Consider the following 25,543-nt stretch of genomic DNA (forward strand, 5'->3'; position numbering starts at 1 on the left):
TGGCCTTTTTGGTATGTAATGTTGATCCCAATGTCCTACTGAGTGATTGTTTACTGTTGTATAGTTTATGTAAATGTATAATTAATATTCTCGGTAATAATTGGCTTGACCACACTGAATAAATGCAACTAAAAAGAAATGCAGTTCATTATACATTTAGACTTTGAATTAAGTATATTTCCCCTGATATTCAAAAGAAAAAAAGTAGGGTACTCAAAATAAAATGGTAGAGAGTTCCTATGAAACTTTTGTAAATCAAAATGTTATGAAGAAGCAATTACTGTTAATTTATATGGAAACATTTTTTGAGTATTCTCAAACCCCTCCCCCCCCAACAAAAAACACTACCCAAATCTAACTAACACATAAAACCTAAAATATCACTAATGTATAGAAAAGCAGGAATGATGTGATGAAAACCCAGTGTGTATGAAGTGTTCCTGGGGAAGGAGTTGTTGGTGTCACTCTTACTCCTCTGGGTGCTGCTGCCTCTGGAACAGCTGTGGCCAGCACTGAATGCTATTTTGCTTTTCATCTTTTGTTGTAAAAAGGGAAATCCTCTTTGGATTTCTTTCAGTTAGTGAAAACCAGTGCAAATGTAAGTGTTTTATAAAGGCAAAATGACATGGTGCAACTTTTGAAAAGGGGGGGGGAAACTTAAACATTAATAAACTTAAACATTTTTCTTTAAACAGGAAAAGTTATACATGTGTATGGCTGGATTATTACGGGACAATTGGAAACCTTTGATTTTGATGCTGAGTACATTGATAGGTAAGCGTGGGTTTGTGCCTGTATTCGACATGTTACAGCTCTGCTGGGTTGCTTCCTGGTTGCTTCCTGGGTTGCTTCCCTGATAGCAATAAATTGTAAGCAGTTGGCACAGAACTGATGTTTTCCTCTTTGCAGTTTGTGGTCCCTGGTGAGCTGGGCTTCAGCAAACTTTGTTAATGTAATTGCGACTGGTCGATTAAGTTGGTCCATTTATTTACTGACAACTAGTCACTTTGGGCTCAGTGTGAATTGTACTGTAATTGCATCTGTGGATTTTCTTTAAAATTTTTTTCCCTTTCTTCCTCTGTTTCTCAGGCTGAAGAAGATTCTTTATAAAAATGTGTTTGAACCCAAAAGACCATTGTAACTTCCTTGTTCACTTGTTTATCATCCATTTGGGCATTTAGAAATTCTATTAGCATGATCAGAGAAAAAAATGACAGAAAGGCACTGAAACCACTGAGTTTATTATTATAACTGTTAGTGTGGTAACATTGGTTTACCACCCTGTATGTGATTCAGAGTTGTAAGTTCACACCTCTTCAGAGATGTGTCCCCACACCACACCCACCACCAAAGCACCCATATTCCTCCACCATAGTCCAAGGTGTCACCTTCATACTTAGCTTTCTACAACCCCACCTCAACCCCGATTCAGATTTACAGTCAAATTTTTATTTTGGTTTGGTTTGGTTTTGTCTGAACTTTTACGTTGTTTCTGTATAGTCCATAATTTAAAAAATTCTCTGGGGATGATGTGTATGAGCAATATGATTTTCTTCACTGGAGACTTTTTAAATAGAAAGTGATACAATGACCTTGTCCAAGCTCGGGAGGGAGAGGAACAAGAGGGATCATGTTGAAGTTGTGGTGTTTGTAGGAAACTCTAAGCAACTGTGATTATTCATCATATGAAGCGGTTGTGAGGATTTTAAGGTAGTAACTACAAAATCTTACTATGTGCTCAGCTGAGTAGCTTCTATGCAATGTGTCTTTTCTCTTTGCCCCCCTGGACAGGATTGGGGGTTCTCTCCTCTGATCTATTGCATCTCATTGATTCTGCCCTACTTAAAGAGAGCATGACTTGACTCTTCTCAGGAATTACAGGCATTAAGCAATGGTCAACTTATCTTGAAAGGAAGTTATTCTTCCTTTGGGCTCAGGTGCCCCAAGTACAGTCCATACTCACAATGTGCCCCATCTCGGCCTTAGGCTGGGGTACAAGGGGAAACAAAAGCATGTACTCCTCAATAGGTTTGTGTAGACTTAATATAGGCAATGTGGAGATGAAGATTTTTCAGGAAAGGGGACGTGCTCCCTCAAAAGTGTGAAAGGATGTGCCATGAAACTGTACCCCAACCTTCAGGCTGAGAATTTACCTCAACATCTCAGGGTGCAGGCTTCAGCCACTTGCAGTAATGCCCATAAATTGTAACAACCTTTCTTCTGAGTTTTGCCAGGAATGTTTGTTGAGAGTATCTCACTATCATTGTCTATTGTCTCTTGTTTCCATTTTTCATGCAGCCCATTGATCTTGGAAGCTCAAGGAGACAAATGGGTCACTCCCTGCTCTCTTGTGAACAGGAAGACAGGCAGCCTGTGAGTAGCTTTCTTGCCAACATATACGCTTTTAGGTTCTTTCACATGAGTGTAACACACACACACACACACACACACCCCTTTTTTAAAATTATAAATCACCGATAACTATTGACTGTCTTATCTTTAGATTTACTGGAAGAGGCATAATAAATGATTGAAGTGTAAAGGGAAGTGAATTCGGAAAGCTTTCTTGAAAACAAATAGGTAATACTAAATGCTTACTAGTAAGCCAGTTTTAGCACTTTACATTAAAGTCATCCAATAACTTTGTGAGTATCTACAATTATTAGAATCACTTTACAGGCAAGGAAACTGAGGCACAGAGGGGTTAAGTAACTTGCCCGCAGTCTTACAAAGAGCTAATGGTAGAGCTGAGATGTGAACCCTGGTGGACCAACCAGCATTCAGAGTTCACACTCTTAAGTACTGTGTTATAATTATTAACCAGAGGAAAAAAACGCTTAATTTATTTACTTGTTTTTAGCAACTAAGCTTCTAAAACTGAGTACATGGACACAGTTCAGATAACCAACATTTTGTGTAATTTTCACTTTATTCTGTACTGAGTGGATTTAACTTCCTTTGAGGCAATCACGAGTTGTTCTATGGCTCAGCCTTTGGGACTAGCAATTAATAGAACCAAATTCTATAATGTAGTTTCTTGGTGTTTTCAGTTTGTTTGCTTAAGATTGTCCTTTTTGGGTTCACACCTGATATTAGATTTTTTTAAATAAGGATTTTACTATCCTTGTGATAAAACAGATTTTGCAAAGACAGGCTGAATGGCTATGAGGAGAAGTTAAATTTTGTGTCTTGCGGTATTTGATTGTAGCATACGTCCTGCGGATGACTCTAGTTTAGTACTAGCATTTGTCCCATGAGTTCATTATATCTACAGTATCACCAGTTTTCTCTGGTGGATATGCCTTTCCTGGCTAAAGAGTCAGACCTTCTGAACCGAGTCTAATATTTCTCACCTCAGATATTTTTCTCTCCCTAGCTATCCTATTCAGGAAGATCATGGTCTTGGGACTCTTCAGTGCTGTGTGGAAGGCAACTACATTGGTCTGTTCAAGAAGTAACATTATTTATATTTATTTTATTGTCGTATCATTGGTTTACATTATTTTCAGTATTTTGAAGGTATAGATCTCCCCCTTCAGGTGCAGTCTCTGTTCCATACCCACCACCAAGGTACCCACAATCCTCTACCACAGTCCATTGTGCTCTCTCGTCACCCTGTTTTCAAACTCTAATTTTATTTTTATTTTTTAATTTTTTTTCAAACTCTAATTTTAAAGGCAACTTTTGCCCCTGTATTTATTGCAGCACTATTTACAATAAACCAAACTATGGAAACAACCTAAGTGTCCCTGAACAGATAAGTGGATCAAGAATCTGTGGTATAGTCACACAATGCAATAGCACTCAGTAATATTATTTTAATGTCCTCTCCTATCCATTTCTTTCTTTATGTCTAGAAAAAGAAAACTATGTAAAAAATTGGTTCTCATGATGATGATGATAATCATTTATTGAGAACTTCCTGAGACATCTTAAGTTGATACTAACTTAATTCGTGCGGTAAAACCGTGTCTTTGGTGATCTTAATTTTGCTTTACCAGGTGAGAAAATTGAGGTTTATAACTAGTGTGGCAGGATTTTTCATGCCTAGTCTAACTCTAAGCTTCTGCTATGGGTGACTGTTTTTGGGTTTTTTTTTTTTTTTGCTGTTGGAAGTCAATATTGCTGGTGGTGTGAAACTGGGAGATGTTTTTATTTCGGGCACCACTGAGAAAACTACAGGCTTAGGCGGTAACCTGGTGATATCTGGAGTTTTTGGGGTTATGGTAGCTGTGCTTGGCCTGTGTATGCATGCGAGTTTCTGGTTATGGCTGTTTTGTTTTTGTTGCAGGTTCCCAGAATGTTAGTTTTTCAGTATTTAACAAAGGAAAGTAAGTAACTGGTAGTAAACAAATTCATCTTTATCTTATGTTATCTCTTTCTTTCTCTCGCATCTTGTTAATTTCTTTTAACCTTCCGTAATAGAAAATTTCAGATGTATGCAAAGGAATAGAATAATGAAACCCATGTGCCCACTTGATTTCTTTTACTTGGGTTAATATAATTGTATACTATACACTCATATTGACTGAATATACATGCTTCAGTGTGGTGATGGTACACAATTGCAAGAGTCCCTTATGTAGTCTCATAATACCATAAATTTATAAAAGTATATAGTTCCATGAAATGCATTGTACTGTTCTAGGAAATCCCCTTTTCAAGATAGAGAGGGGTCGGTTTTCATAGAACTATGAGTGATAAATTAGGAGTCTAAATTTCTGTACATATTCATGTCTTAACCGTATTATTTTCTCAGGTGCTTTTCTCAGGTGCTTTTCTCATTTACAGTGCACGGTTTGGCTGATATTGATTCATTGTGATGATAGTGACACATTACTGAGAGTTATATAGTTCATAGGAGGGAGATTCATTCTCTTACCCTCCCTCCCTTTTCCCTTCTCCCTAATCCCCAACCCCCACTGGGGGAAGAATAAAATTAAATTGCATTGAGTATCTGCTATAGAGCAGTTCAGTGCCAAACCCTTTCACATTCATAATTTTATTTAATATGGTGACATTCTGTGAAGTAGGTGTTATCCCACACAAACATTTTCTAAGTCAGAAAACAAAATTTGCCCATTGGTATCTTTCTCCAGTCACCCAAAATGAGCTAGTATCCAGTTGTTCTGGAGGTCACTATAGAGGTTAGTTCATGGGGAATTTAAAACATGCACACTTAGATATAGTTTTCCTCCATAACACAACTTTGTCTTTTGAAGGTCAATGGTTCACAAGACAGCATGGCTGATCAGTGCTAAACAGGACCTCTTCCTGCACCAGACATATTCAGGTACTATATCCCTTCACCCTGTCCTCCTTATCACCTCCCTCACATCTGACTGGCTACTGAGCCTTCCTTCCTTCTGTCCATTTCTCTATGACCATTAATTCCTGAAGCTGTCCCTATAGTCATGGATGGCCTTTTGGTTTTGGATGAGAATTAGTAGCTTGTATGAGTATCAACTTTAGTTACTGCATTAAAGGTCTTTGATCGTAAACTTGTACACAAAGTCTATGTATGGATAGAGACTGAATGAAAGAAAGAGGAGTCGTAGTTTCTCTATGTTCTGAAAGTAACAGAAATGAGGTGGCACTGAAAAGTCCAAAAGCACCTTTTCTTTTGGACTTTTTTCAGTTTACTTTATTACCTCACCCCAAGCATACATTCAGTGATGTATGATTTGCTGCTACGGATGTTGCTATCTGATGAGTAAAACTTTATACTAAAGATAGTGCTAAAAATCAGAAACTCAAATCAAAATGTGAACTCAATTTGGTAGTAAACTGTTGGCTACTAAACCAGAGGACTTAGATGCAAACAATCACCTGGGCATTGAAGGTTCTGTCACGTAGGTTCAAATTTCAGAGACAACAAAATCTACCTTTGCCAAATGTGCAAGAAATTTCATAGGTCATGGGGCAAATGCCATTCACTCCCTAGAGAGCCTGATTCTGCAAAAGCTTAATTCCAGCCCTTGCCTTTAATTTATTTAAACAGTTTAACAAGTCCTTTTTGAAATAAGTTTGAAGAGGCCTTCAAGGAGGTGATGGGGGTAGTGGTATCAGTAATGAGAAGAATAGTAGGTACTTGTTGAATGTTTAAAGTATAATCTCAATATTTATTTTATTAGCTATAAGATATGCTAACTAATAGTTCACAGAGGAGGAAATAGACTCAGACAAGCAAAGTAACTTGCCCAAAGATTCTAGTGCTAGAAAACACAGATTTAATTCCAAATATCATGGGCATGAGATATGTACCAATGTTCTATGGGAAGTCGACTCTCCTTGCATCTCACCCCAAGCTTTAAGGGTTAGTCTGCCCATTAATATTGAACCTGGATGCCAGAGAGGCTCACAGGTATCTTATCATGTGCTGTTTCATATTTTCAGGGATAATGTCTCTCTGGGATGAGGACACTCAGGACTTCTCCACAGCAAAGGAGGCTGTGGGGCAGGGTGGGGGGATGGGCATTGGCAGGGAAGTGGGGCATGTGGACAACAGGAAAGAGCCCTGTGTTGAGGTTCCCTGGGACTGGCATTCAATTACTAGTTGAACTTGGTAAGTCCTTGAGCTTTTTTGAGCCCCAGTTACACATCTGTAAAATGGACAAAATAAGGTTTTTCCTCTAACTCCAATGAAGTTGTCGGAAGAACTAGTTGAGCAAGAATCCCCTCATCGCCACATCCATTAATCACCAGCGTCTGCCAATTTTTATTTCTTAAATATGGCATATCTACTCTGTCTCTCTACTATTGGCTTAATCCAGGACTCATCACCTCTTGCCTGGCATAAACAGTGGTGTTCAAGGGGCCCAGGATCTCCCATTTGTCCCTGCTGATCCATGCACTACATGTGCCACCCTGCACTCCCTCAGCCTGCATCTGATATATCCCCTAGCTTCCCACCCGCCTTTGGGGAATGATAAAAATGTCTCACTTCTGCCTGGTTTGCTTCCCCAGCTTCATCTTCACTCTCATATTCCAGCAGCACTTAAATATACCGCCTTGTCCCCTGTCCATGCAGACCATTGTGTGCTTTAAATGCTCTTTCCCATCTTTTTTCCCCCTCTATTGGCCAGTTCTAGTCATCCTGTAAGATTTAGTTCAGCTGTGATTTCTAGAAGTTTCTTTCCATACCAATGCACCCTCCCCCCATCCTCTGTACTTCCATACACTCTAAAATTGCTAGTTCAAGTATTATCATCACACTTTTGTGTACCCAGCCTTCCTTATCATTCTGATCTCCTTGAGGTCAGAAATTACTTTGTATTCATCTTTATATTCCTAGCACCTAGTGCTCTGAGTGTTGAAAAGAATGGTAACATTGTAAAGAATTATATTGTTGAAAATAATTATAAAATGATAAATTAAAAAAATATATTACTAGGGGTGAATTTTGATATTTAAATGTGGGGATCAATCTTTGCCCATGTTGATTTCCTCTGCTTCATTGTATGGACAAAAACGTCATATAGGAAAAGCCCTGATCATATATATATATATATATATATATATTAAAAGATTTATTTATTTATACAAGCACTGGGTATAGTCAGAAGTGTGGGAGGGTGAGAGGATTCACCAGAGCCAGAGCAAAGAGCAGAACAGGCAGAGTGATGAAATAGACTGCTGAGGGGAGCAGTGGGCACGGCAGGAGAAGTCTGTTGCGCCATGTGGGACCCTCGCTGGTGGCCGGGGATCGAACCGGCGCTGCAGAAGTTGCAGGAAGCTTTGCAGCCCAGAGCTCAACCGCTGCACCACCAGGGGAGGCCCTGCCCTGATCATATTTTAAAGTATATTCAATCATTGGTGATAAGCCTCTTTGTACCTTTGCTTTAGCAGAGAACACACTTCCTCTTTTTAATTTCTATTGGCTGTATTACCTTTGTACAGTACAGTGAACATATTTTAAATGTACAATTCAATGAAGATTTCCTTAAGTCTATGCCTTTGTAACTACCCCAAGATCAGGATACATGTTGAACTCCCCTCCTCATCTCCAAAGAACTTCTCATTCCTTCTTTGGAGGCAATTACTACCCCCTACTCTTGACTTAGCCAGTACTTACCTTCTTAAAAATATATATATATATAAAATTTAATTGAGGTATAACGACTCTTTCCCCTTGAGGAATGAATCTTAAAACTGTCAAAGTTTGCTCAGTGGAGTGGAAAGGACAAGAACATTCTTGGGGCTATGTGGCACAGCACTGTAGGGTTTGATGCAGTCAGGAGGCAGCGTTTGAGGGCTGGGTGTGCGGGGTGAGGGTGCAGGGGAAAGGGTAGCGGCCGAGGACAGTGGGGCTCATTCTTTGGCTTAGAGCAAATTTTACTTATATGAGTGAATGGAGGTTTTGCCTGGTGCATCCAAAGTTGATTCCTCCATACTGTAGGACCTACTGTTCTCTGATTTATAAACTGACAAGTTGAGTTTGGAGATAGAGTTCCTAGGAAAGCATCATGATCTATAGGGATTTTTGCTTATAGCACAAGTGATTATTTTCTTTCAAATATTGACCCTGTATAGTATATATTGGTGCACACATAGTTATAGACAAGTCCTTTTCTTATTATGTACATTTTAAATGACTATTATTTATTATATTTATTTATCATATTTATTTAATTATTTATTTCAGAATTCTTTAATTATTATTATTTTTTAAATTTTATATTACCTTTATAGAAAAACAACTGTTGCAGGTCTTAGAAAAGTTAAAGAAGTAAATTATTGATATTTCTATTATATAATTATTTGGGTCACATCCTATCTATATTTGGAAGCTTATTTTTTTTTTTTCTTTCTTTCTTTTTTTTTCTGTAGACATATTTTCTGTGTTTCCAGCAACTGGAAGCCTTGGTGGAGGAACAGACATCATGATTACTGGAGACTTCTTTGACAATCCTGCTGAGGTTACCATTGCGGGTAATTAAATAGACATGGCTGAAAATAGTTCATAGTTTTAAACATGGTAGGAGATTATGTATCTCTCATGGCAAGGAAAGAGTGGGGGGAAGCAATGTTTGCTTCTTCTGAGTCATCATGCCACCCTGCTCCAAGGTCCTTTACCTGTGTCTGATTGAGACCAGGCAGGGTTGTCATGCAGGCACGTAGCAGGGATGGGGTGTCCTGCAGTCCCACACGTCACAGTCAGTGCTCTCAGGTGCTCCAGTGTTGAGAGTGATGAGGGAAGCATACTGTTGCCTCTCCATATAAGGCTCTCCTCTTCCTCTTTCACTCTCTCTATATGGACTAGCTGCAGTGGGCGGGCATTTGCTGGGCACTTCATCTGGAATGGCCCCTTAGCACATTCTCTTGTGGTACCTGCTTAAAATTTTTTGCTCTCTTGGGTGGAATGTTCCTCTAGTCGGTGATGCCAAGCCCGCAGGCAGATGTGCTCATCCTGGCACATACACTGATCCTTCCAAGTTCAGGAGAGTGGTTTGGCACATTCTCAGTGAGAGGCACTCACTGTGGCCACTAACCACAAACATGGTTTTCTATTATTACTACTTTATGCTGCTCTGTTTCCCTGCTTTGCACTTTCCCTTCCGCTGGAGTGACAATTTTGGCTACAGTCCACACACAGCCTTTGCCTTAGAAGAGGAGTCTGTTTTCTTCAGTGCAGTCCTACCACCACATCTGTGCAACCCATCTGTATCTATCTATAGCATCACATCTCTCTGTCTCCATATATCTATATCTCATTTTAAAATTTCTCCTCAGGCATCCCTTGTGATGTCACACACGTATCTCCCAGGAAGATTGAGTGCACTACGAGGGCTCCAGGAAAAGGTGCTAGGCTCACAGCACCTCAGGCAGGTAAGGACTGCCCCAAGGCTGTTCAGCTGTTTCCATTTTTATTTATGTATGTATGTATGTCAGAATTTTTTTATTATTATTTTTTAATTTTATATATTTTTTACATCATTTTTCATTTTTGTGCAATGTATGCATTTTCATCTTGGTTTTAGTCCCCATACAATTTCCACCCCAGAGACACACTACAGGGGAGGGAGTAGGGATTAGAATTAAAACAAGGGTGGGTCAGGGTGTGTTTTTAACCAGGAGGGGATGGGGAGTAGAAATGAAAGATTTTGACTCTTGTCTCAGCTGTTTGGTTAATTCAGAGCCTGGTCCTTGCTACCACCGCCAGGGCTTCATTCAGGAGAATGAAGCCTAATGAAAATGCTTAGTGATGCTCTGTGCCTGGCATATAAATGACCCATGGGGTTCAGTGGGAGACCGTGGTCCAGAAAGCACAACCACAATCCAGACATTGTTACAGCTGTGGAGGAAGCCCCTGAGCCGCCCCCTGCCCACGATGGGTTAGTGGCATGCCCATGTGCCCAGACAGGAGCATGAGAATACTCCTCTGTGCTCCTTGAGACAGAATCAGATAAAGCCAATGCACAGTGGGGTGCATTGAAATGTCTCTGCTTCTTCCCTGTGGGCAGCTGTGCACTATTTTGAAAGGTAGCTATATGGTGACATTGCTACCAGTTTATGCCAGAAGTGGGCAGAAATGGAGGAGGAAGGTAGCAGTTCTGTCCTTTTCTATTTAAAGCTCCCACTTCCAAAATAAGCGGGGGGGGGGGGGATGGTATGGGGAATATAACCAAGATGAAAATGCATACATTGTACAAAAATGAAAAACGATGTCAAAAATATATAAAGAATGTAAAAAAAAAATCTTCCACGTCATAGACTGCCAATGAGGAGTGCAGCATCACACTCTTTTCTGTAAGATCAGGATCAGAAGCTCAAGTGTAGGTAAGAATTAAGGGTGGTTGGCCTGCTATGAGGCTCAGAGCCATAGCCGGTATGTACTCTTTACCTGCCCCACAGGGCCAGACTTTGAGGATAAACTTCAGGCATCAGCTAATCCCCAGAGGCTCAGGGTTGATAAGTTTACAAGGAAAGTTGCCCAGCAGGGGGGTGGGGTGGGGGGGGGGAAACCTTTCTAAAGAAAGACCATTCGGGTGTGAAAATGCTTGCAAAGCTTTGGCCTGAGCATTCTGCAGGTCCCAGATCTGCAGTTTTTGCTCAGGGAAAGCTCCCATCTCAGGAAGCAAAACTACTGAAGCAAATGATGGAGAGAATGCATGTTTCCTGTGTCAGGAAGGGGGGAGCTTGCTCCCTTTTTGAGTGGTTCCTGCTTTAGCTTCTGGGGTTGCAGCAGGATAATTTCAGGAATGCAGCTGTTCTGGATAATTAATAAAGTCCTTTATGAAGAGCTTTTGAATTTTTCCATGGAAGTATGGCAAATTATTATGCTGAGCGATGGTTCTCAGTGGTCCCCAAGAAACACTTGGCAATGTCTGGTTACAACTGGGGGTGGTGGTGGCAGTGGTTCTGGTCTTTAATGGGGAAGACCAGGGAGGTAGCTCAACATTCTTCAATGTACAGGGCAGCCCCCATAATAGGGTTATCCAGCTCCAAATGTCAGTAGTGCTGCACTTGAGAATTTTGGCTTAAAGCAATATTCTTAAAATTTGTTCTTATTTTTTCTCCTTATTACTTATCTATTTTTTTCCCTTTTAGGATTTAATGAGGAATAACAATAGTAATTATTAATCACCAGTCCTATGTTTTCTTGAGTACTTACTATATTTCAGGATCTTTGTATATATTTTGATATATATCTTTGTATATATCTTCCTTAGTCTCCCCTTAGCCCCAGAATTATCAAATCGACTTTTATTTTCCTCCTAGTTTTATCACTTTAGAATTGACAAATTACTCACACTCCATTAGTCTTTAGTATATTAGCTCTATTTATAGAAATTCCATTTATATCACTTCCAAAAGAAGTAATTTGTTCCAAGCTATACATTTAGTAAGTGACAGAGTTGGAATCTGAACCCACAATTGTGTGAATCCAGGGCTATTAACCCTCCACCCACATTAATATCCAGTATCAATCACGCCTGTGCATTTGTATCAGCATTGATTAACTTAAATCATAAATTAATTAGTAGTTCACTCTTACACATTTTCTCCAGAACTTCATTCTCTTTTCTAGACACTCACCTTAAGAATGGCTCCCTACTCTTCTCTGGTTCTTTGAGAATATTTCCTCTTAGTATTCCTTTTCAAGTTTCTTTTCAAGTTTCTTTCCAAGAGGCTAAGACCCACACCACATAAAATTTTCTTCTTTCGGGCCTCCCCTGGTGGCACAGGTGGTTGAGTGCAGTGCTGTGAAGCTGTCTGCAGCCTCTGCAGTGCGGGTTTGATCCCTGCTGGCCAGAGAGAATCCCACATGGCTTGGTGACCTCTCCTGTCTCACCTGCTGCTCCCCTCAGCAGTGTATTTCAGGCCATCTGCCTGTTCTGTTCCCCACTGTCTCTGGTGAATCCTCTTACCCTCTTGTGCATCTGGCTTGTACCCCGGTTCTTGTATGCATGAATAAATAAATTAAAAAAAGTTTTTTTTTCTTCTTTCTAGAACACTTGCATTAGCTATAGAACCTCTCATGTGACCACTCTATCTAAGTCTCAGTTGGGTCATCTTTTCAGGTAGTACCTTGATCACCTTTCACTTTGTAACCCGAAGTAATGTAGTTCCCCAAATTGGGGAGCATGCCCTCTGACCTTTGGGATGTGTGCCCATCTTGCAGGCAATCGAGGGCTTCTTTTCGAAGTTGGAGATGCTGTTGAGGGCTTGGACCTGACTGAGGCCACCCCTGGGTACAGGTGGCAGATCGTCCCTAATGCCAGTTCTCCATTTGGATTTTGGTCAAAGGAAGGACAACACTTCAGGTACGTTGTATGTGGTTAAGAAGTGAAACCAACCTCTTGTGGATGATAAAGAGAGATGCAAGTGCTTGTCTTTTGGGCATATTAGGGAGCAGAGGCCAGATAGCAATCAGTACTGTTGGAATAGCCACTCTGTGTGGAAGATCAGTCAGTGGCTGGTGTAGAGCAAGAGAAGACCCTGTGACTCTGTGAGACATTGTTTTCTGTAATAGTGACTACGGTGTGATTGTGATTTTCCTGTTTAGTGTTTTGAGTCTTTAATCCCTTAAGGATATGGCCTAAATTCCTAGTACAGGTATCCCTCGCTCTGTGTAATTTCTAGTTTCACCACTTCTCTTTTATGAAAATATTGGTACCTGTTTGAATTATCCAAACAGATCTGGAAGATATTTTCGCTTTTATGACAAAAGGTAAAAGGCAAAATATTATCCAGCAGCCATTCTGTATACTATAGGTAGCAGCATCCAGAGCAGTGAGAGAGACCCCACTAAGCTTCTTCCCTGGAACTACTTTAGACAGTGTATTTATCATATCATCCCTGTGTCTACTCTATGTCAGTGTTATTTGGGGTTTTATGTGTTATTTGGTATGACTTGATAGGCTATTTTTGGGGGGCCTGGGAACACTCAAAATTTTTTCCATATAAATTAAGGGTACTTGCTTCTTTACTCTATGCTTGTGACTTATGAGAGGTCTCATGGAATGCTCTACTTTTGGATAGTGAGGGAAACTGGTATTCTGAACTGGACTTAAAAATATAAGTAGTCTGAAAATTGCTTAGACACACTGTTGTCTTGCTGTATTCTTAGTCTATACAGACAGGGATGGCTCCTTTATTCTATGGTGGCACTTTTCCTTTCTAAACTCTTCTAAAAGAGGTTGGTTATGAGTCCTTTGTGCAAATTCCAGTCAATCTGTGACCTCCTACAATGACTTGGGCATTTTAAATTTCAATTCATTTGTGGAAGGAAAGATTTTATTCTCTGTTTAGGGAATTTTAGATGTTTGTTTACATCTATGAACAGAATAGTCTCCATTATCCCTGAAGCCTGACTAATTGGCATTTGACTGTCAACTTATGATTTTAAAGTAGCAATAATTTGTGGTCCCTTTTAGCACTAACAAGGCATCTTTCTCATAGACTTTGAGGACTATTAATAATGTTCAAAGGGAAACTTTCCAGCCATTTTCATTGTGTGTGGAAGTGTTAAGAAGAGAATCAGATCACCTCAAACAGCAAGGGACGTTTGGTTGTGTGGTTCCACCCTCAGGGACATCTGTTTAACTGTCATTTTGAGGTAACACCACCAATCAGATAATAACTCTTTCCATTCTCTCATTCATTTCTCTAAAATTCAAAAAAAAATAAAATAACTGGAATGTTGATTATTGTAGTATTGGATCTTTAAAATTAGTTATTTTCAAAAAATATTCTTGATATTTAATTTCTTATAGATTGTTTTATTTCTTGGCATTTATTGAGGGAGCTTAATCATTTTCCTAGCCATTACTTTCTTTCAAACTAAGTCACTAGATTTCATTTTAAACATTTAAAAATACAGTCTTATTTTTAAACACACTGTTTCATAAAATTACTGACAGTCTATTTTAAAATTGCAGGTTAACTTTTAATTTGAACTTGCTGATACTTTCAATCGACTTTTTTCTGGGGAACACAAAATTTTTATTTGAAAAATACTCTGCGGTGTTGAGTGAATTGTGTGTGTGTGTGTGTGGTTGTGTGTGAAACATCATTTAGTTAGCAAACCCTCCAATATTTAAAAACTATCTCCTGACCAACTATGTTAAACCAACAGGTGATGAGGAAGGTCATCACCTGTGGGGAGGGAGTGACCTGGTCATACACAAATAGGGCAGGACAGCAGCCCCTCAGGGTAGTTCCTTGTGTCTCCCTATTTGGCTCAGAGACATGTCCTTACTTATTTCCGTGACCCAGACCTTCAAAGATAAATTACTTCACCAGTCAACAGATATACAGATGAGGAACCACCATGTCTAATGGGTGAAGTGATTTTTTTTTCAAAATTTGGGGCAATTATTATTAAGTGGCAGAGCTAAGCTCTGGATTTTCTGATTTCAACTCTTGTGATTTCTCCAAAAGTCCACCTATACAATATCTTTTGTTACTCACAGGTGTGTGGTATTTTAAAGAGCCTTCACCAGTGCTGTGAAGGCTCACAGAGACATACACCTGTTTCTAAGGAGTTAATCTCTGCCATAAGGAAGAACTAGAAGATTCATTTAATAACATTTGGGGCCATTTCAGGTCTATCACTTTACTGCCTCCAGAAAGAATTGCAAAAGGTCATCCTCCAGTCAAATAAGATGATTTGGCAGGAAATATATTTGTAAATGATGATTGTCCGTGTGCATTTAGAACTATACATGTGGTAAATGTAAAGCGTCCATTGTCTGACATTAGCCAGAGGGGCGATCTCATATAATACCTTATAAAGCATGCATGTGTTGGAGGAGGAGACAAGAAACAAGAATTCCAGGCCAAGTCAGAGCAAATTCTGATCAGTGATCTCTCTTTGTGTCTCATACTCAGCAAATAATAATAATAATAAGTAAAAAATAACTTTTACTCTCTATTGAGTGCCTTCCTGGGTCCCGGCCTTGCATTCGCCTCTTGGGAGGTTTTCTCAGTTCAGGTTCCAGGCAGTCCTGTGCTAAAATGTCCTGAAGACAACCTACTGCGAGTGGAATTGTGGTGAGGAGACCCAATTAAGCAGGTACCATGGGGCAGCTGTTCATAGAATTCTCTGGCCAATCCTGGCATAAGAGTCAAGTGTTTAAGATTGGCACATATCAAAAAAAAAACAAACAAACTAGCAACAACAAATGTTGGCGAGGATGTGGTGAAAATGGAACTCTCCTACATTGCTGGTGGGAGTGCAAATTGGTCCAACCGTTATGGAAAGCTCTCTGGAGGTTCCTCAGTCTACTAAAAATGTAGCTACCGTACGGCCCAGCAGTTTCACTACTAGGGATCAACCCAAAGGACACAAAAACATTAATTTAAAAGAACACCTGTACCCCTTTGTTTATTGCAGCACTATTTACAATAGGTTAAACCTGGAAACAACCCAAATGCTCAGAAATAGATGACTGGATGAAGAAGATATGGTACATGTACACAATGGAATATTATTCAGCAATCAAAAAAGATAAACTCATGCCATTTGCAGCAATGTGGATGGAGCTAGAAGGAATTATGCTCAGTGAAATAAGTCAGAAAGAAAAAGAAAAATATTGGATGGTTTCAATTATAGGAGGAATATAGGGGAAACAAATAAGACATCAGGGGAAAAATAATAATACAAAACTCAACACAACAAAACAAAAACAGACAATTATAAACCAGATACATCCTACAGGGGAGGAGGAGGGAGAGGGATCAGAGGGAGGGAGGGAGGAGCACAAGGGACTGAGGTGATGGTGCATGGGTACATGGGTGAAGGAAATTCTATGGGGACAACACCTGAAGAGGCGGATTGCAAACATTGTTTAAAAATGAACAATGATGTAAAAAATATATATAAAAGAGTCAGGTATTTCCTCCTCATTATGATACAGAAAAGCAAAGTCCAAGAGCAAACAGTCATACCAGTGATTCTCTTCCTGCTTTGTTCTTCTGCTATACAGTGCAAGACTCAGTGGATTCTTTGTGGCCCCAGAGACAAATAATTACACTTTCTGGATCCAAGCAGACAGCCAAGCTTCCTTGTTCTTCAGTTGGTCAGAGGATCCCAACACCAAGGTATTTACTTTTCTCTTATTTTTTCTTTACCTTGTACCTAGTTCTTCACTTCTGAAAAACAATCATAATTAAAGCTCTCATGTTCTACTAATAGTGTAACATGCCATTAAGTAAACAAAGATTTTAATTTTGGGGGCAGGGATATTGTTTATTTTTTTATTAAATTTTTTTTAATAATTGACATAATTTTAATTGTTGAAAAAGAATTTGACTGAATAAGATGGCACCTGCATTTATTGAGCACCTGAAATAAGTTGGGTATCACACTACATCTTTTCTATGCATTGTCTGTGATCGCACAGCCTCTCTGTGACTGATATATATATTTATCTCCATTTTCCAAATAAGTAAATTAAGACTTTTCAGGATTGTGTGGCTAATGCAGGGTCATTTGATTAGGAAGAGATGTATTTAGGGTCCAAACATAGATTTCCTTGACTCTAAAAATTATGCCTTTTTCATTAATTTTGGGCAAGGATGTAGGCTTATGAAGAAATATTCTTATCAGCTTTGAAGGATAAGAAAAGGTGCTTTTAATAAATAGTCAAAATTCTCCAGTCCCATTGACAAAGAATCACATTTCTCACCTCAAATTATTAGCATACTTTTATGAAATTGATTTATTAGTTGGCTAGAGAAATGTCATAGATTTGGATGTGGCTATGTCATTCCAGTTCCTCAAAGGCTTAATAACTCCTTTATCCACAGCACCTGTAACCCCAAGGTTACAGGTTGGCTGCCCCAGCTGTAACCATGGCTCCTGTAGCTCCTTCTGAACACTATTCAAAGGAGAAATAATGAGGGGCAGAGAAGCATAAGGAACCACAGGTTCTAGTGTGACTGGGCCAATGTGGATATGGCAGCCCAGTCCCAAAAGTCCTTGTCAGTCACTGTCCAGACCCTGAGTTTTGAGGAGATACACAGGAATTTCATGGTGTTGATGGTGCTGTGTTTATTTGGATACAGCTGAGAGTGGCCTCCATCAGAGTGGGCACTGCCGACTGGTTTGACTCCTGGGAGCAGAATGGGGATGAGGGAACTTGGCAGCAGAAGTCCCCCAAGTTGGAGCTGTATGGTGGAGCCAAGTACTACCTGGAAGCAGAGCATCATGGGAGAGCCCCCAGCAGGGGGATGAAAATTGGGGTGCAGATCCACAATACATGGCTGAATCCTGATGTGGTCAGCACTTACCTCCGGGAGAAGCATCAGATTCGAGTCCATGCCCAGAGACTTCCAGAAACCCAGGTCTATGTTTACTGCCAGTTTCATGAGGTCAGATTAGGGGATGAACACTGAGGGGACTAAGGCCTTGCGTAGCGAAGGGATCACTGACCGGGAGCCAGGAGATCCAAGTTGTGATAACTCTGGTGCCAGAGAAATGAGATGTCTATCCACTAGGATTGTGAAGATGTTTTTTTTTTAAAAAATGCAAAACCTTATTATTGAGATGACTTTACTCATAGAATTAGTTTTAGGAATTTAAGTTTTAGGCATATCTGCTTTTGAGAATTTATTCCCCTTAGTCCTCTGAACACACGTGTGCACACACACAGGCACACACAGATGTGTGCATGCACATCTGTGTTCACACATCAGATTCCATCTTTTTTTTTTTTTTTTTTTTTTTGGTGGGACCCACGCCGGCTGCCGGGGAATGAACCGGTGCCGCAGAGGCTGCGGGCAGCGCTCAACCGCTACATCACCAGGGGAGGCCCTCTATATTATTTTTTTATGTATTTTTTAATTTAAATTTTATTTTTATATTTTAAAAAGATATTTTTAAAAAGATTTATTTATTTATACAAGAACAGGGGTACAGGCCAGAGGAGCGGGAGTGTGAGAGGATTCACCAGAGACAGAGTGGGGTGTAGAACAGGCAGACGACCGAAATACACTGCTGAAGGGAGCAGCGGGCGAGATACGAGAGGTCTGCCATGTCATGTGGGAATCTCCCTGGCAGGCCGGGAATCGAACCCGTGTTGCAGAGGCTGTGGACAGCTTCGCAGTGCTGCGCTCAACCCCCTGCACCACTGGGGAGGCCCAGATTACATCATTTTAAAAAAATTTCCCCATATGCTGTATTTTCTAAGTCTGCTTTGTCAAGGTTGGGGCCTTTGGGCCTCTCTGTTGTACCCCATATTTTTATCGAAAAAATTTCGTGTGATTTCTGCTTATTTTTTGGTGTATGAAGATGAATCAATAGGGACTCTTCCATCTAAAGTTTATGGTATCGCTTCTTGGCCTTTTGGCTAAGAGCAAGTGTAAAGTTTATGGTGAGATAGTAAGACATGCACACAAATATTCCTAGACCAAAGGAGAGAATAAGAAATGCTATGAGAGAGTATAAATTACATAGGTCCTACCCCATGGCAGGAGTGTAATATATCCATTAAGGAATATAGTGGAAGCAAAGCAGAGATTGAATAGGCTTGAGACTGTGTTCACGCCTTGTGCTGCCCCTGACCACCACCTGGACCCCTGGAGAGAGAACTTGGTGGCAAGGCTGGAGTGGACTAGGCCTTGGCAACAATTACCCCTCACATGCTAGAGAAAAGGAGGGGGCACAAATAAATAGGGAGACAGACATGTAGATTCTTTCAAGAAAAGTTGCACTGATGCTTGTGTTCCCAGGAAATTGCTAGATGATAATGAGTTAAAAACTTGGAATTATAATGAAAAGGAAATAACAAGCCTGGGGAGGTTTTTCTTCTCTGACTTCATGAACACTTCACCCCCAACTTATTTTATTTTAATTTTTTAAAATTTTTATTATTTTTTAAAACAATATTTGCTTTCCCCCACTCCCTCAGGTTGAGTCCCCATAGAATTTCGTTCCCCAAGTCACCCGTGCACCATCACCACAGTCCTCTATGCTCCTCCTCCCTCCCTCTGATCCCTCTCCCTCCTCCTCCCTGCAGGATGGCTCTGATTTATAATTGTCTGTTTTTGCTTTGTTGTTTTTGTACTGTTATTATTTTTTTACACTGATGTCTTATTTGGTTCCCCTATATCACCCCTCACTTTTCAGATGCTGACTGTGCCCAGCAGAGGGAGCTTTCTCCTTACTTGGGACAATGTCTCTAGTCAGCCAATTCCTGCAAATGCCACAGCCCATCAGGTGGGAACTTTCTTCAAATACTGAGAGGTTGGGACCTGGGGGGTGGTTTTTTTTTTTAAAAAGATTTATTTTATTTATGCATACAAGAGCTGGGGTACAGGCCAGAGGTGTGTGTGTGGGGTGGTGGTGAGAGGATTCACCAGAGACAGAGTGGGGAGCAGAACAGGCACATTGACTGAGGGGAGCAGCGGGCGAGTCAGGAGAGGTCTGCTGTGCCATGTGGGTAGCTCCCTGGCCGGCTAGGGGATCGAACTTGTGTTTCAGAGACTGCCGACAGCATCATAGGTTGTGTCTTAACCCCTTGCGCCAGCAGGGAGGCCCTGGGGTGTGGTTTTTATGCCCACGGTATGAACTCCTGGTAGCTTTTGTTTTTGACAGATTCAAACAGCCATTGAGGAGTTACTTGCAGTCAGATGCCAGTTGGTCCCCCTTTCTGCTCACATCCTGCTCCGACTTGGATTTGAACAAGGTGCTGTCCCTCATTTGACAATTTCTGACCTTATTTATCTTTGTTGTCTCCTTTTTGTTTTTTCCTGTAAATGGGAACCATCTTCTTTTCCACTTCAAGGTACTAATGTAGTGAAATAAAGATATTTGGACAGGATTTGGAAACTGAGTGACTACATACTGGAAGGTGGGGAGATGTTTAGTGTGGGTGTCAGAGAGAGAAAAAGCAACCTCCTGAGCTGCTAGGTGAAGCAAAGTGCTTCCCAAATGCATCCCTTCCACACAGTGAGACTCTTGTTTAATTCAAATTATGTCTCAAATAAATAATTATGCATAAGACAGTACTCTTAAGTTCTTAACATGTGAGGGTAAGTATTTGAAACACTACTAAATTATAGTAGACACTTCTTTGTTTCTTTGCTTTGCAAAAATTTTTCACATCATGGTACATAACGAAAATGGTGATAGATTTTGATATTTTAGGGCAGACAGCAAGGACCTCTCCTATCTAGAGGCATCAAGCCCGATAAGACATGCCCTAGGTCGGAGGGCCTATGCCATGGTGAACACACACTCCATTTCTGCATGCATGTTGGGAAGCTGTCTTATTTAACATCTCTGTCTTCCTATTTTATACAAACTGTATCTAGGTTTAGAAGGTTCCAGATCTGATGGGGATCTTACCAGTGGGACAGAGCCCTTTTGTGGGAGGTTCAGCCTCCATCGGCCTCGACACCTTGTCCTCACACCCCCAGCCTCCCAGAAGGGCTACAGGCTGGATCAGCACACACATGTAAGTGGCAGCCTCACGTATTGGGAGAGGTTGGTAGGGTGGATTGGTATTGTTCTCTGGGTTTGAGACTGAAGAAACAGAAGTATAAAGTAGTGATTTCTGTGATTTGTCCAAGATCCTTCTGGTTAAAGCTCTAGGTGTCTTAACGGCTATTTCAGAAGTGAACTTATACCTCCCATCCTATGTCAGCTTGCTGTTACATGGAAATGCCTTTGTATCAGGCTGGGAGACCTTCAGAAGTTTTTCTATGCTCTTGTATTTTCTTAGGTATAAGAGAGCAGACGCTCCATAGTCAGACTCTCTGGTTCTGATTTCTGACTACACCCTGCATGTCCTCAGTGTGTTACTTTAGTTCATGCCTGTGTAAACTGGGCAGTAATACTGTGGTGAAGATTAAATGAGATAATCCAGTATAGTGTGTGCAGTAGTTAGCAGTTAGCACTGTTATTATCCTCTATTATTATAGCTATCATTGCTATTGATCATTGACTGACATGTTTCTCCAGATAGGAGAGAGATAATAATCTCGAGAATATTTGTCTAGATGGGAGAGGCCCATAGCTTTTGTGTCAAATAGCAGAGCCTCCTTCATAAAAGCATGGCAGCTCATGTGTCCTTTAGAACCAGAGTGAGCCTTGCTGGGTAGCTGAGCTCAAGAAAGTGGTGTCACGTCTGTTCCCTATCAAGCTGCAGGGGTGCTGGATCCCCCATCCCAGCCTTTCCTCCCAACAACATGCTCCCAGTGGGGTGGGGGTGCTCTTCCCTCTAGGGGAGAGTTGCTATGGAGAGAGATTTTGGTTGTCACAGCTGTGGACATGATCCTGGCACTTGGTGCGTAGGCTCCATGGATGTTGCTGAACACCCTACAATGCACAGGACAAGCCCATAGTGAATAATGACCTGATTCAAAATGTCTGTAGTGCTGGGGTTGATAAATCCTGCTCTGAAATCTTCTCATGCCAAACAATTCTGCACTTAAATTTAGAAACCAAGGATACAGGAGAGTTCAAGTTAAGGAACTGAGGCTCAGGGAAATTAAGTGACTTGCTCAAGATTGCACAGATATTTGGGTCAGAGTAAGAATTTTCTAATTAAGATACTTGAACATCCTCACTACCAAGCACAGGGCTAGGCATTTAATAACTGTGGAATTAAACCACAATTTGCACCATTTCTTTCTCCAGTTGTTCTGATAAGCTCCAAGAGGGAAGGAACAAGATTTGCTCTCTCCCTTACAGTGCGAGGCAACGTTCTGGGGAGGTGAATCCCCCACACTGCACTTTGCTTGAATGGCTGCTTCTTGCATTAATAGAGCTGAATCACTTACTTGGTGTCCATAGCTCTGCATGGCTTACAAAGGCCACATGGATCAGATCCTGAGGGTGACCGTGTCCTTCACAGTAGACCTTCAGAACATCGTTCAGAGAAACATCTCCTGTGACTGGAGGCTCCTGGGGACCAGTCCCGACAGGTAAACTAATCTGCAGGGAGGCATGGTGGCATGCTGCCATCTTGGGGCAGTGGTCTCCTGAGGGACTATTGGTTCTTTACATTTGGGCTTTGGATACTCATTTCAGGCTTTGAGCATGATTTTTTGTTTTCTGACAAAGTTTAAGAGTAGGAAGCTGTTAAGCATTTAATACTTTCTAGAAGGAATCTGACATTTCTCATCATCAGGAACACTCACAGTGGAAAGGGATGTTAGAAACGATTCCCAAGCATGGGAACCTGGAAAATTTGTGATTCACCAAAATTTAATCAGCGAGTCAACGAAGACTCTGGAATATAATGTAGCCTTGAAAGTGGTTTAAAACCTGAGTCTAGTAATGTCCAGGAGTGTTCATTTTCTGTGTGGTTAATGCCTGACATAAGGTCTGGCTAAGACAGGCAATTACTTGTAATTTGAAGATGCTGCTGACATTGAGGGTCAGGAGTGCGTGACTGACTAATTAGGGGACCCACTGGTATCGCCTCACATGTTGGGCTGAGCCTGCTGGGGTGGGATGTCTGCACACACAGTTCTGTCTGTGTGCAGGGAGACATGGGGTCTCTCCCTGGGCCACATAGCCCTCAGACCCCAGCTTTGTGAACCAGGGCGCCAGTGGGAGAGGAGCATCAGTGCACGTGGAGAGGCCCATTTCCACTCTGCTCTTGGTTTTCAGCTGGAAGTTTGCTTGCACTGACCTCTGGAACACCTGTGTGCAACACTCCGAGCATCTCCCAATGCCTCTGGCAGATGCCCCAGTGCTGGTTCGTCACATCGATCTCTTCCCTCTGGCTCAGGAGCAGGAAGGTTTCTATGTAGATGAAATTATCATTGCAGACACCAACCTAACAGGTGATGGTCTAATCCACTCTCCTTCATATGTCTGTCACATGCTGAACTTAAGTGTCTGTGCTAGGGCTGCTGTCCTATTAATGGAGAAAGAAAAACTGATTCTCTGGCCTCTGTATTTTTCTAGTTTGTTCCCCTTTTTCCTCTTTACCTAATGCTTGTTCTTGCTTCTGATACCTGTGCACTTTCCTCAATTTTACTGTGAATTCTTGGTTTCCTTATCTGTAAAATGGGCATAGTAAGGACCCTACCCGGGATTACTATAAAGATTAGCCGAAGTGCACTGTAAAGCACTCTTCACAGGTCATGACCATAATAAGTGCTCAATAAATACAAACCATTATTATTACTCTTGTCAGGCCAGCATATTCTCCACCTCTGTGAGTTAATATATGTCATACACAATGTTGGAAGGACCACAACTATATTTTGTTCTGTAAATGGGCTAAAGTTCTGATTTATCACTTAGGAGAGACACAGTGAGGGTTAAAAGGTAACTCTCTCCTTAAGAGAAGCACCTCCTCCTTTCTGCCTGTCCAGATTCCTCACATTCCTCCTTCAGACCTCCAGTTGGGCCCCTTTCTCTCCAAGGTCCCTCCATCTCCTCCCCCTTAGGTACAGGGCTCTCACCTGCTCTTGACTGTCCACACATCCTAGGAACAACATGTTCATCAGGGGTCACGCTGAGGCCAGCCATGTGTGATGTGCATCCATGCATGGTGCATTTTACTCTCACTCAGGGCTATGGTGCCAGCTTTCCTCACGTTCCCTTTTCCATCAAATCCCCTGTGACTTTCAGCTTTTCTTAGCTTCTCCTTGCTGCTCCTCCACCTTATTCTTCTCTCTCTCTCTTTTGTTATAAGGGAAGAAGATATTATAATATATTGTGCTAGTTGTTTAAAATCTACCATCTCACTAAACTTCCTGCCACACAGATTGTTTTCTGTCATGATCCTCACTTCACAGATGAGAAAATGCCATGGAGAGTTTGTCATTTAGCCAAGTTGCCACCTGATAGAAGTGGAGAATCAGGATTTGAACAATGGCCTGTCTTAAAGTTTGCACTGTTTCTGCATGCTGTGCTGACTCCATGCTGTGGAGGAATACCTTCTACCCGGGATTTGCTCAGTGCTAAGGAGCATCAGTGATACTGCCTAGAGTTTCCAGGGGCTTCGGGAAGGAAAGGAGGAAAGGGTGGGGATCCACACTACAAAAGATGGCTGTGTAGGTTTGTTATGTTGTGTATGGAGTTATGTTGCGGCTGAATGGGGGCTTACTGAACTTTGTCATTGAGCTATTCTTTATCTCCTTAAACCACAACCTTGTATTTTCCATTTGATTTGAAAGCAAAAAGGCCTCCTGTCCCTTTGCTCTTTTTCTGGGAGCAGAGAGCCAGGATTCTGTGTTTTTGTGTGTGCTGAGAGCTAAATAACTCAGCATCTCCAGCAGGCATTTTCCAAACAGTAGGTCTCCTATCCTGAGATACCTGATAATGATTGGATGATTGGCTTCCAGTTTCTCAGGTTGATTATGGAACAGCTCATCCTGGCGGGAATCTGGTGGAATCGCTCTCTGTGGTGGGATTCCCTCCAGTCTACAATGTAACTGCCTGGTTGGTGGGGTGTGGCCTGGAGCTCCCCCTCATCACCATAAGGTAGGGACAGTCATTGTTCACCTGTCCTACTAAGGATTGCTGGTTGGTCTGGAGGACTCAGAGTTGGGATTTTTTATTGGGAAAATCTTGTCTTAATGCTTAGAAAAATGGTTCTCTATTTTAAGAATGTTATATTAGACTGACCTGGAGGTCTGTTAAACATAAATTGGTGAACCCTGACCTCACAATTTTTAATTTGGTAGGTTTGAGGCTGGAGCCTGAGATTTTGCATTTCTTCCTTTTTTTTTTTTAAATATTTATTTATTTATGCTTACAAGAGCTCGGGTACAGGCCAGAGATGCGGGGGTGGGGGGGTGAGAGGATTCACCACAGACAGAGCAGGGAACAAAACAGGCAGACTGAGTGAAATACACTGCTGAGGGGAGCAGCAGGCGAGACACGAGAGGTCTGCTGTGCCATGTGGGTTGCTCCTTGGCCAGCTGGGGATTGAACTCGTGCTGCAGAGGCTTCGGATTGCTTTAAAGTGTGGTGCTTAACCCCTTGCACCACCAGGGAGGCCCCCAGATTTTGCATTTCTAATGAACTGCCAGGCAATTCTACTGGTCTGGGAACTATACTTAAAGAACTAGTTTTTAGTGAATTTATTCAGAAGTAGTTGTGTTTTTATACTGTTTAGATGTTCATATT

The 25,543-nt window shown here is 41.2% G+C and overlaps 1 protein-coding gene across 1 annotated transcript in view; it reads left to right on the top strand.

Annotated features, from left to right (window-relative positions):
• The window catches only part of PKHD1 (PKHD1 ciliary IPT domain containing fibrocystin/polyductin), a gene marked incomplete at both ends in the record, with an annotated part of 445,094 nt that overhangs the window by 15,795 nt on the left and 403,756 nt on the right, over positions 1-25,543 (top strand). Inside the window, 16 exons of the mRNA XM_084258872.1 lie at positions 696-774; positions 2,299-2,373; positions 3,377-3,441; positions 4,292-4,331; positions 5,223-5,293; positions 8,830-8,931; positions 9,733-9,828; positions 12,626-12,767; positions 16,434-16,548; positions 17,515-17,793; positions 19,577-19,666; positions 20,045-20,135; positions 20,764-20,906; positions 22,247-22,377; positions 23,069-23,244; positions 24,757-24,895. Coding sequence (XP_084114998.1) covers positions 696-774; positions 2,299-2,373; positions 3,377-3,441; positions 4,292-4,331; positions 5,223-5,293; positions 8,830-8,931; positions 9,733-9,828; positions 12,626-12,767; positions 16,434-16,548; positions 17,515-17,793; positions 19,577-19,666; positions 20,045-20,135; positions 20,764-20,906; positions 22,247-22,377; positions 23,069-23,244; positions 24,757-24,895 — 1,834 coding nt within the window. The remainder of the gene's footprint in view (positions 1-695; positions 775-2,298; positions 2,374-3,376; positions 3,442-4,291; positions 4,332-5,222; positions 5,294-8,829; positions 8,932-9,732; positions 9,829-12,625; positions 12,768-16,433; positions 16,549-17,514; positions 17,794-19,576; positions 19,667-20,044; positions 20,136-20,763; positions 20,907-22,246; positions 22,378-23,068; positions 23,245-24,756; positions 24,896-25,543) is intronic.

The sequence above is a fragment of the Talpa europaea genome, assembly GCF_964194135.1.
Source record: "Talpa europaea genome assembly, chromosome: 2".
In the NCBI taxonomy this organism is placed as follows: Eukaryota; Metazoa; Chordata; class Mammalia; order Eulipotyphla; family Talpidae; genus Talpa; species Talpa europaea.